Genomic DNA, 12085 nt, shown 5'->3' with positions numbered 1-12085 from the left:
CCCTGAAAAATCAGACAACAGATCAGTATGCACTGTGGGACCCAGAGCTGCATACTGAACATTTTGAAGATTATAGAAATAACTGTCACAGTTCCTTTATAAATTGGTTTGATTATATGTTCCTATGCGACCTAGTTACTGAGTATTAAGTTTTTGTAAGTGTTCAATTCTTTCTGAATCATTCTTTCTTTCTGAATCATTCTGGACACAAAATGTTCACAGTGGTTATTTCTGGGTTATATGTGAAGGGTTTTTTTCAATAAACTTTTTTATGGAGGTTTTCTTTTTAAACGTATTTTCTAACGTCTCTTCAATGAAAAAGGATTTCTTCTGCAAAAACGTAAGAATATGAGAAGCTTCAAAACAGGCTTCCTAAACAAAATGTCAGCAACTCAAAGCTGATGATACATCAAAGCACATAATGGGTGGTTAGCGTTCAAAAATCACTCGGTGTAAGTCAGAGTGGCCATCATCAAAAACTCCACAAACAGTGAACGCTGGAGAGGGTGTGAAGAGATGAGAACCCTCCTACACTGTTGGTGGGAATGTAAATGGGTGCAGCCACTATGGAGAACAGTATGAAGGTTCCTTTAAAAAACTAAAAATAGAGCTACCATCTGATGCTGCAATCCCATTCCTGGGCATATATCCAGAGAAAAACATGGTTCGAAAAGATCATGCACCCCAGTGTTCATTGCAGCTTTGTTTACGATAGCCAAGACATGGAAACAACCTAAATGTCCATCGACAGAGAATGGGTAAAGAGGATGTGGTACATATATAAATGGAATATTACTCAGCCTTTAACAAGAATGAAATAGCCATAGGAGGGAGGCTGGGGAGATCAGGAGAGGCAGGTGGGAAGGGCCATCCAGGAGGAGTGGGAGAGGAGCAGAGGGCGACTGCCCTGCCCACTCAGGCCGAGGAGGTTGCTGAGCTCCCAGGCCCGTCCCCTGCCCTCCAAGGCCCCCTCCAGGCCACGTGGGTCCTTGGGGGCATAGGAAGGAGGCCGGGGGGAGAATAGGAGAGGCACGTTGGAGGGGCCTTCCAGGAGGAGAGGGAGAGGAGCAGATGGTGATTGCCCCACCCACTCAAGCCCAGGAAGCCTGCTGGGCTCCCAGGTGAGGTCCCCTGCCCTCTGAGACCAGGGGTGGGGGGAACGCCTGGGCCCCTTCTGTTCCTTGAGCCTAAGTTCCACCCCCCTACAGCCCCCAGGGCCTTTTCCAGATCCTGAGCATTGGCCCCGCCCACCACCCAAACCTCACCCTTGCTTAGGCCCCGCCCTCCACAGCTAAGGCCTTCCCCCCCCTTTTTTCTTTTTCTTTTTTCTTTTCCCTCCTCCTCTTTTTTACTATTGTGGTACTGATGTACCTTCCAGTTGTTGATTCATCTATATTTTTATTTTCATATTCTTCCTAACATATCTGTTAGTTTCCTAGTCTAATTTTATTTTTTACTTTGTTATTGTTGTGGGGGTTTTTTGCCGCCCCAGGCAGCTTGCAGAACCTTGGTTCACAAGCCCAGGTCAGCTGAAGCTCCTGCGGTAGGAGCTCCAAGTCCAAACCACTAGACTAACAGAGAACCTCAGACCCCAGGGACTATTCATCGGAGTGAGATCTCACGGAGTACCTCATCTCAGCACCAAGACCCAGCTCTACCCAACAGCCACAAACCCCAGAGTTAAAAGCCTCATCAGACCTAGGAACACATACAGACTGAAAGTGAAGGGATGGAAAAAGATATTCCATGCAAATGGAAATCAAACGAAAGCTAGAGGGGCTTCCCTGGTGGCGCACTGGTTAAGAATCCGCCTGCCAATGCAGGGGACATGGGTTCAAGCCCTGGTCCGGGAAAATCCCACATGCCACGGAACAACTAAGCCCGTGGACCACAACTACTGAGCCTGCACTTTAGAGCCCACGAGCCACAACTACGGAAGCCAGTGAGCCATAACTACTCTAGCCCATGTGCCTAGAGCCTGTGCTCCACAACAAGAGAAGCCACTGCAATGAGAAGCCCGCACACCACAACAAAGAGTAGCCCCCGCTCGCCGCAACTAGAGAAAGCCCACACACAGCTATGAAGACTCAATGCAGCCAAAAAAAAAAAAAAAATTGATAAACCCTTAGCCAGACTCATCAAGAAAAAAAGAGAGAAGATGCAAATCAATAAAATTAGAAATGAAAAGGGAGAAATCACAACTGACACCGCAGAAATACAAAGGATTATAAGAGACTACTACAAACAACTATATGCCAATAAAATGGACAACCACGAAGAAATGGACAAATTCTTGGGAAGGTACAACTTTCCAACACTGAACCAGGAAGAATTAGAAAATATAAACAGACCTATCACAAGTAATGAAACTGAAACCATAATTAAAAATCTTCCAACAAACAAAAGTCCAAGACCAGATGGCTTCAGAGGTGAATTCTATCAAACATTTAGAGAAGAGCTAACACCCATCCTTCTCAAACTCTTCCAAAAAATGGCAGAGGGAGAAACACTCCCAAATTCATTCTATGAAGCCACCATCACCCTGATACCAAAACCAGAAAAAGATATCATAAAAAAAGAAAATTATAGACCAAGATCACTGATGAACCTAGATGCAAAATTCCTGAACAAAATACTAGCAAACAGAATCCAATAGCAAACTAAAAGGATCATACACCATGATCAAGTGGGATTTATCCCAGGATGCAAGGATTCTTCAATATATGCAAATCAATCAATGTGATACACCACATTAACAAATTAAGGAATAAAAACCATGTGATCATCTCAATAGATGCAGAAAAAGTTTTTATCAAAATTCAACACCCATTTATGATAAAAACTCTCCAGAAAATGGGAATAGAGGGAACCTACCTCAACACAACAAAGGCCATATATGACAAACCCACAGCAAGCATCATACTCAATGGTGAAAAACTGAAAGCATTTCCTCTAAGATCAGGAACAAGACAAGGATGTCCACTCTCACCACTCTTATTCAACGTAGTTTTGGAAGTCCTAGCCACAGCAATCAGAGAAGAAAAAGAAATAAAAGGAATACAAGTTGGAAAAGAAGAAGTAAAACTGTCACTGTTTGCCAATGACATGATACTATACATAGAAAATCCTAAAGATGCCACCAGAAAACTACTAGAGCTAATCAATGAATTTGGTAAGGCTGCAGGATACAAAATTAATGTGCAGAAATCTCTGGCATTCGTATACACCAACAACGAAAAATCAGAAAGAGAAATTAAGGAAACACTCCCATTTACCATTGCAACAAAAACAATAAAATACCTAGGAATAAACCTGCCTAAGGAGGCGAAAGACTTGTACTCAGAAAACTATAAAACACTGATGAAAGAAATCAAAGGTGACATAAACAGATGGAGAAATACACCATGTTCTTGGATTGGAAGAATCAATATTGTGAAAACGACTTTACTACCCAAAGCAATCTACAGATTCAATGAAATCCCTATCAAACTACCAATGGCATTCTTCACAGAATTAGAACAAAAAATTTTACAATTCGTATGGAAACACAAAAGATCCCAAATAGCCAAAGCAATCTTGAGAAAGAAAAATGGAGTTGGAGGAATCAAGCTCCCTGACTTCAAACTATACCACAAAGCTACAGTAATCAAGATAGTATGGTACTGGCACAAAAACAGAAATATAGATCAATGGTAGAGATAGAATGCCCAGAGATATGCCCTGCACATATGGGCACCTAATTTATGACAAAGGAGGCAAGAACATTCAGTGGGAAAAAGACAGCCTCTTCAATAAGTGGTGCTGGGAAAACTGGACAGTTACATGTAAAAGAATGAAATTAGAATACTACCTAACACCATACACAAAAATAAACTCCAAATGTATTAAAGACTTAAATGTAAGACGAGACACTATAAAACTCTTAGAGGAAAACATAGGAAAAAACACTCTGACATAAACCACAACAAGATCTTTTTATGACCCACCTCCTAGAGTAGCGGAAATAAAAACAAAAATAAACAAATGGGACTTAATTAAACTTAAAAGCTTTTGCACAGCAAAGGAAACCATAAATAAGACAAAAATATAACCCTGAGAATGGGAGAAAATATTTGCAAATGAAAGAACAGACAAAATATACAAACAGCTCATGGAGCTCAATATCAAAAAACAAACAATCCAGTTAAAAAATGGGCAGAAGACCTAAATAGACATTTCACCAAGGAAGACATACAGATGGCCAAGAGGCACATGAAAAGATGCTCAACATCACTAATTATTAGAGAAATGAAAATCAAAACTACAATGAGGTATCACCTCACACTGGTCAGAATGGCCATTTTCAAAAAATCTAGAAACAAATAAATGCTGGAAAGGGTGTGGTGAAAGGGAACCCTCCTGCACTGTTGGTGGGAATGCAAACTGATACAACCACTATGGAAAACAGTATGGAGGTTCCTTAAAAAACCAAAATAGAACTACCATACGACCCAGCAATCCCATTACTGGGCATATACCCTGAGAAAACCATAATTCAAAAAGAGACATGTACCACAATGTTCATTGCAGCACTATTTACAATAGCCAGGACATGGACCCAACCTAAATGTCCACTGACAGATGAATGGATAAGAAGACGTGGCACATATATACAATGGACTATTACTCAGCCATAAAAAGAAACGAAATTGAGTTATAGTGAGGTGGATGGATCTAGAGTCTGTCATACAGAGTGAAGTAAGTGAGAAGGAGAAAAACAAATACCGTATGCTAACATATATATATGAAATCTAAAAAAAAAAAAAAATGGTACTGATGAACCTAGTTGCAGGGCAGGAATAAAGAGGTAGACATAGAAAATGGACATGAGGACATGGGATTGGAGGGCGAAGCTGGGGTGAAGTGAGGGTACCATCAACATATATATACTACACAATGTAAAACCGCTGGCTGGTGGGAAGCAGCAGCATAGCACAGGGAGATCGGCTGGGTGCTTTGCGATGACCTAGAGGGGTGGGATAGGGAGGATGAGAGGGAGGCTCAAGAGGGAGGGGATATGGGGACATGTGTATTCATATGGCTGATTCGCTTTGTTGTACAATAGAAACTAACACAGTATTGTGAAGCAATTATACTCCAATAAGGATCTATTAAAATTTTTTTTAAAAAATGAATAAGCAACAAGGACCTACTGTATAGCACAGGGAACTCTGCTCAATATTATGTAACAACCTAAATGGGAAAACTAATTTGAAAAAGGTAGTGTATTTAAGTGGACAGGAATCCACTGATGATCCATAAAATGTATTCACACACACACACACACATACACACACACACAATCAATCAGTGTAATTCATCATATTGACAACAAAAAAGAGAGAAAAGTCATATGAGCATCTTGATAAACACAGAAAATTTTGATAAAGTTCAATATCACTCATGATTTTTAAAAAAAACAAATAACTCCTACCAAACTAGAAAAGAGGGAAACTTTCTAAATCTGCTAAAATCTATCTACAAAGGACCTGTAACAAGCATCGTAACTAATGGTGAATTATTGAAAGCTTTCTCCCAAGACTGAGAATGAGACAAGAATGTTCACCATCACTACTCCTATGTGACTGGAGGGCCCAACCAGTGCAAGGAAGCAGGAAAAAGGAACAAAAGGCAGAGGGATAGGAAAGGAAGAAATAGAATGTAGGCAATCCAAAAGAATCTAAGGCAGACTCCTAGATTTAATAAATTAAGTTAGCAGGACCGTGGATATATGATCAATGAACAAAAATCAACTGAATTTCTATAAATCAGAAACAAACAGAAAATACAATTTTAAAATTACTGTTTGAAACACCATCAAAAACTTAGGAATAAATCTACTAAAAGATGTGAAAGACCTTTTAGCTAAAAACAGCAAAATGTTATAGAGAAAAAAAATTAAAGACCTAAACACAGAGAGAGATATACCATCTTCATGGACTGGAAGACAACATTATAAAGATGCCAATTCTCCCCCAAACTGAACAGTAGACTCAACTCAATCCCATTCAAAATCCCAGCGTGTGTGTGTGCGTGTGTGTGTGTAGACATTTATAAGTTGATTCTAAAATTTGTATAGAAATAGCCTAAAGTAGCCAAGGCGTTCTTAAAAAAGAAGTGATGGGATCTTGCTTCTCAAGATCGAGTTATAAAAAGACTGCGCTTTCACCTTGGGTTCTCCCTCTCCCTCCCTCCCAGAAAGCTTACCCTGGGGGAAGCCAGCCACCATGTTTTTAGGCAGCCCTGTGCAGAGGGCCCCATGTTGAGACCGCCAAACCAAATGAGTGAGCTTAGAAATGGGTCACCCCTGGCCAAGCCTTCAAATGAGATCGCAGTCCTGGCCAACAGCTGATGATCATTCCAGTTTACCTACTACAGAGGGGTTTCCCAGGACATGGGACTTTTGGCACTAAATCCGGGACAGTCCCGGGCAAACTGGGATGGTTGGCCACCCTCCTGACAGCTTGGCTGCATCCTCGTGAGAGACCTTGGGCCGAAGGCACCCAACAAAGCTGTCCCCAAATTCCTGATGTTTGTTCTTTTCAGCTGTTTTGCGGGACTGCAGTGTGCAGCAAGATAACTAAGACAGCACAGCACAAAATGTGATGGTAAAACCAAGGATGCACATACGACAAGGTGCCCAACTTCAGGGCTCATCAGTGAGAGGCAAATTCAGATTACAGCAAGCTATCACGACACGCCCACCAAAACGGCTGAAATTTTAAAAGACAGAGAACACCCAGTGCTGGCAAGGATGTGGGAGTCGGAGATGGTACAGCCGTGTTGGAAAACTTCTGGAAGTATCTACTAAAGCTGAATATACACACATTCTATGTCCCAGCAATTCTCTTAGATCTGTATCAAGAGGATGCATCATCCGTCCACCAGGAGACACATACAAGAGTGTTTGTAAAACAATGGTCAGAAGAACCTAGGGGCAAGACAGGAATAAAGATGCAGACCTACTAGAGAATGGACTTGAGGATATGGGGAGGGAGAAGGGTAAGCTGTGACAGAGTGAGAGAGCGGCATGGACATATATACACTACCAAATGTAAAACAGATAGCTAGTGGGAAGCAGCCGCATAGCACAGGGAGATCAGCTCGGTGCTTTGTGACCACCTAGAGGGATGGGATAGGGAGGGTGGGAGGGAGGGAGATGCAAGAGGGAGGAGATATGGGGACATATGTATATGTATAGCTGATTCACTTTGTTATACAGCAGAAACTAACACACCATTGTAAAGCAATTATACTCTAATAAAGATGTTAAAAAAAAAAAAAAGAGTGTTCGTAGCTGGACAGGACCATGGGAATCAGTTCTCTGCCAGCAACAGAGGCCTCTGTGGGCCATCATCCTGCACTTAACGGAAATCTGGGCAAAAAAAGAAACCACGTTGGAGCTATTGATCAAGAGAGCAGAAGCTGAGGTCTTCAGCCACCCCAATGGAGAAAAGATGAGAGACTCCTGTTCTCCCAGGCCCCCGGCCCTGGCTGAGAACTGGTATTTTCAAAGTGTTTTCAACCCCGGGAAACTTCTATTCAAGTCAACTCTCAGGCTGAATCTGGGTATATAAAAATGACAGAAATAGAGGAGCCCTGGCTGACATGAAGGCCCTGCCTCCTAGGCCTCCCTTACTAGCTATGCTCCAACTGGGCAGACCCTGATTCCCCCCCGGGAAACTCAGGTACTTATCTGCCAACCCCAAGTGTCCTGAGGCTGGGTTTGCCCCCTTTCCCCCACCCCAGGCCCCAAGTCTCCCTCCATTAACCTCAGCTCTGGGCCTTTGACTATACCAGCCCGTCGTAGAGGGACAGCGCCTGCACGATGGACGGGTCCGCCTTGGATCCTTCCTGGAACTCCTGCAGCGTCAGCTTCCCGTCGGCATTCTGCAAGCAGAGAGAGGAGGGTGAAGGTGAGGGGACAACCAACCTCCCAGGACAGGGGCCTCTGCCCTGGGCCCTGGACACTCCCTCCCCAAGCCCAGCCCAGGGCTGCTTCCAAAAGAGCTTCCACAGTTAAGTCAGGAGGGAGGCAAGGCAGCTCATTAGGTGGGAGGGGTCAGGCATAGACAGACGCAGGCACTTCCTGGCTGGGTGACCTTGGGCACACGACCCACCTCTCTGGGCCCTAGTTTCCTCATCTGGATACTGGAAAGAATTGAACGGCTTCTTCAGGGCACTGAGGTGAGCACTCCTTGAGCTCAAGCTGTGTAAAGTGTTCGGCAGACCGGAAGCACCCGATAACTCCACAGTTATCATCCTCACTGCTGTTCATCCCCACAGAGGGTGTTAATCCCACAGGGCTGAGAGCCTGATGCATTTCTCTAGGGTCACCCTTGGGAGGGCATTTAAGCCATCCCCCGGGAGACCTACAAGGAGGCTGGACGGAGCCCACGTAAAGGGGCTTTAGTGGGTCTCTTGCAGAAGCAAATGGTTTGGGCCAGAATCCCTTCCCCTGGAGCATCTTGCAAGGAAACCCGTGAGAGCAAAAGAAAAAGGCCTTGGAAGCCACCCACAGCCTGCACCCAGAGAGAGAGATGGTGACGAGGTTTCCACAAGCTCCGCAGGCAGACCTTGAGGGTCGTCTACCGTGGGCCCCGTTCATGTTACGTGTGCGCTTGGTCTCATGGGGTCCTCACAGCCGCTCTAAGAAGAGGGGCTGCTCTGCTTTCTCTGGCTCCTTTAGGTGTAAGGTTAGATTGTTTATCTGAGATTTTTCTTGTTTCTTGAGGTAGGATTATATTGCTATAAACTTCCCTCTTAGAAGTGCTTTTGCTGCCTCCCATAGGTTTTGGGTCGTCGTGTTTTCATTGCCATTTATTTGTCTCTAGGTATTTTTTTATTCCCTCGTTGATTTCTTCAGGGATCTCTTGGTTATTTAGCAGCGTATTGTTTAGCCAAAGAGGGGCTGCTCTTACCACCATTTCACCGGTGAGGATGCCGAGGCTCAGTCAGCTATCCAGGGCCCCCTGGCTGCTAACTGGGGAAGCCAGATTTACACCCAGTCTGACTACAGCGTGGACTTCGCTTCCCAAAATAAGGGGTGTCTGAATTGGGGGTGGGGGGGATTTAACACCTTGGTGTTAAATAACACTGAACCACCCTGCGAGAAGTTAGTATTCTCTGCCTTACTCTATGGACACATCTGATTATTATCAGCAGCCCAGCGTGGTCTGCCCAGCGTGGTCTGAGCCTCTGTGTCTTTACTGCCTCTCTGACATACGATCTCACTTTTTTAAATTAAGGCAGTAAGGCCTCAGGCTCAAAGCTTTCAGGGCAGGCACCTGTACCTAGCCAGAATGTAATAATAAGCCCAAGGTCACTGTTCATTTGAATTCTTTTATTGAAGGCAAGCAATAGTGGGTTTCCTTACCACCTTGATATCAAATTCCAGTTTAAAACAAAGTTATTTCCAGTTTAAAAAAAAGTTTGGTATAAAGAAGGGTTTCTTTTTTTTTTTTTTCGGTACGCAGGCCTCTCACTGTTGTGGCCTCTCCCGTTGCGGAGCACAGGCTCCGGACGCGCAAGCTCAGCGGCCATGGCTCACGGGCCCAGCCGCTCCGCGGCATGTGGGATCTTCCCGGACCAGGGCACGAACCCATGTCCCCTGAGCGGCAGGCGGACTCTCAACCACTGTGCCACCAGGGAAGCCCTAAAGAAGGGTTTCTTAACCTGGGGTCTGAGAACAGAATTCAGCAGGCCTGTGAACTAAAATGGGAAAAAATGAGGTCTTTCTTTTCTCTAACTTATAACTGAAATTTAGCTCTTCCTTCCATAATGAATCTAGGTAACGATCTCCCACAGAACCAGCAGTACCTGTGGCTTTGTCAACTGTGGGGATCGAGGCATTTTTATAACACTCCACGGTTGCTGTAGGCATCACCTGTACATATCATCAGTTCGAAATTGTGGGGTGGTTAAACCACTGTAACTCATCATCCGATGTGTTCATAAAGAAGCTCATATACCACATCACATATTCTTTTAAAAAAATTTTTGATAGCTGCATTCCAAAATAGCTTCCTTCTTAATCCTGTGGATTTTATCTGATGCACTTAAAACCATTACTCTGAGAAGTCCACAGACAACTTCTCCAGAATGCCCACATTTCTTGTCCATGGCAAAAAATTTAAAAGGTTAAGAATCTTGGGACTTCCCTGGTGGCGCAGTGGTTAAGAATCCGCCTGCCAGGACTTTTGAGCCCGCGTGCCACAACTACTGAAGCCCGCGCGCCTAGAGCCCATGCTCCGCAACAAGAGAAGCCACTGCAATGAGAAGCCCACACACCACAACGAAGAGCAGCCTCCGCTCTCACCACAACTAGAGAAAAGCCCGCGCACAGCAACAAAGACCCAACGCAGCCAAAAATAGATTAATTAATTAATTTTTAAAAATAAATAAAGAATCTTAGTTGATCAAAGAGAAAGTGTTGGACAAATTTACTTAAAACCCTGGATGTCTGAAGGGGACGGCTGCCAACCGGACCAGTGGACGTCACACCAGGTGTGCTGCCTGCCTTGAGCCAGGCCCGTAGGTGGTCAGTGGCACCTACGGGAGGGGTCTCACCTTGTCCATCATGGCGAAGATTCGGTCCACCCGCTTCTCGGGGGTGTTCTCCTCCTCGGGGAGTTCCACGGTGTTCCCCTGCCAGGGACAGACAAGGTGGGGGCTGGCTCCTGGCACTCTGGGCTTTGGGCCCTTTTCCCAAAAATATGCCCCCAGACCTGGGCAGGTTCCAGATGAGGACCCCCTCTGCCTCCCACTCCCTGCAATGTCCCCCGCCATCTGTAATTCTGCTCCAGAACCTCGCACCCACCCGAGCCCCCATCTGCCAGCCCAGCTGGAGATGTGCTAAGCGGCCCCAGGCAGTGACCCTTACCTGACCAACGCTTGCCCCGGTCAGGAGAGCAGTCCCACGGGGGTGCCTCCTCTGGGACAGTCCCAGTCACTAAATTTGATGCCCCTACTGCCTCCCCCTACCCCATAGGACCCGGGCCTCTCACCACCATCTGGTAAATGGCGTCCACTATATCCAGCATCTCGTTCCTGGTGATGTAGCCATCGTTATCCAAGTCGTAGAGCTTGAAGGCCCCTGCGGTCAACCAGCCAGGGCAGAGTGACCCCCGGCCCGGGGAAGGGGGTGCAGCTCCCCGCCCCCCCGCACTGCACCACAGAGCCATTACTCATCCAATCAATGAATATTTACATCAAAACAGACGGGACACGCGCACGCGCACGCACGACAGAAACACATGCGCCGTTTCAACTAGGGTTATTAAAAAAAAAACTAAATATAAAAAGGAGCGGGGTGGGGGGGCTTCCCCGGTGGCGCAGTGGTTGAGAGTCCTCCTGCCAATGCAAGGGATGCGGGTTCGTGCCCCCGTCCGGGTGGATCCCACATGCCATGGAGCGGCTGGGCCCGTAAGCCATGGCCGCTGAGCCTGCGCGTCCGGAGCCTGTGCTCCGTAACGGGAGAGGCCACGGCGGTGAGGAGCGCGCGTACCGTAAAAAAAAAAAAAAAAAAAAAAAAAAAAATGGAGGGGGCACTGAATCTGCGAAAGCTGAGGCTGGAGCTGGAGCTGTGGGAGGGAGGGGACCCCAGGAGGAGCCCTAAAGGCCCCCCTCTCCTTCCCCATGCCCCCACCTCTGCCTCCTTTCGGCCCACTTCCTTTCCACAATTACACTGTATCCTGCTGGGATCAACTTAGAAAATAAAATAATATGCCCTTGGGGGGAGGGCAGGAGCTTCTGCATAAATAAAATCCTCTTTTATTCCTAAAAAGAGAAAGAAAAAGAAACTGCCGCGCTTTCTCGGTGCTGATGCAAAGCAGTGAAAGTGTCTCAGTGGGAAGTGAGCTCTGGCCCAGCTGTTTTCATCTTCTCTCCAGATCCCCTCTCGCAGCAGCAGGAGCCTGTGCACTCTCCCCTCTGAATCCTTCTCTCATCCCTCCTCAGGGCCTCGCACATGCTGTTTCCCTTGCCTGGAACCCTCTTCCCTCCTCCCTCCCTGGCACCTTCACCCTTCCCAGCTCAGCTCCCGTCT

At 45.9% G+C, this 12085-nt stretch overlaps 1 protein-coding gene across 1 annotated transcript in view; it reads right to left on the bottom strand.

Annotated features, from left to right (window-relative positions):
- NCS1 (neuronal calcium sensor 1) overlaps positions 1–12085 on the bottom strand; it is a 51661-nt gene that overhangs the window by 7955 nt on the left and 31621 nt on the right. The window contains exons 6-8 of the mRNA XM_024762217.1: positions 11046–11134; positions 10609–10686; positions 7812–7929 (exon numbers count right to left, since the gene is read on the bottom strand). Of these exons, the coding sequence (XP_024617985.1) occupies positions 7831–7929; positions 10609–10686; positions 11046–11134 (266 nt within the window). The 3' untranslated portion in view covers positions 7812–7830. The remainder of the gene's footprint in view (positions 1–7811; positions 7930–10608; positions 10687–11045; positions 11135–12085) is intronic.

This window comes from Neophocaena asiaeorientalis, unplaced genomic scaffold (genome assembly GCF_003031525.2).
Source record: "Neophocaena asiaeorientalis asiaeorientalis breed wild unplaced genomic scaffold, Neophocaena_asiaeorientalis_V1.1 scaffold78, whole genome shotgun sequence".
NCBI lineage: Eukaryota > Metazoa > Chordata > Mammalia > Artiodactyla > Phocoenidae > Neophocaena > Neophocaena asiaeorientalis.
Note: the sequence above shows the minus strand (reverse complement) of the source record. Positions and strands in the feature narration are given on the sequence as shown.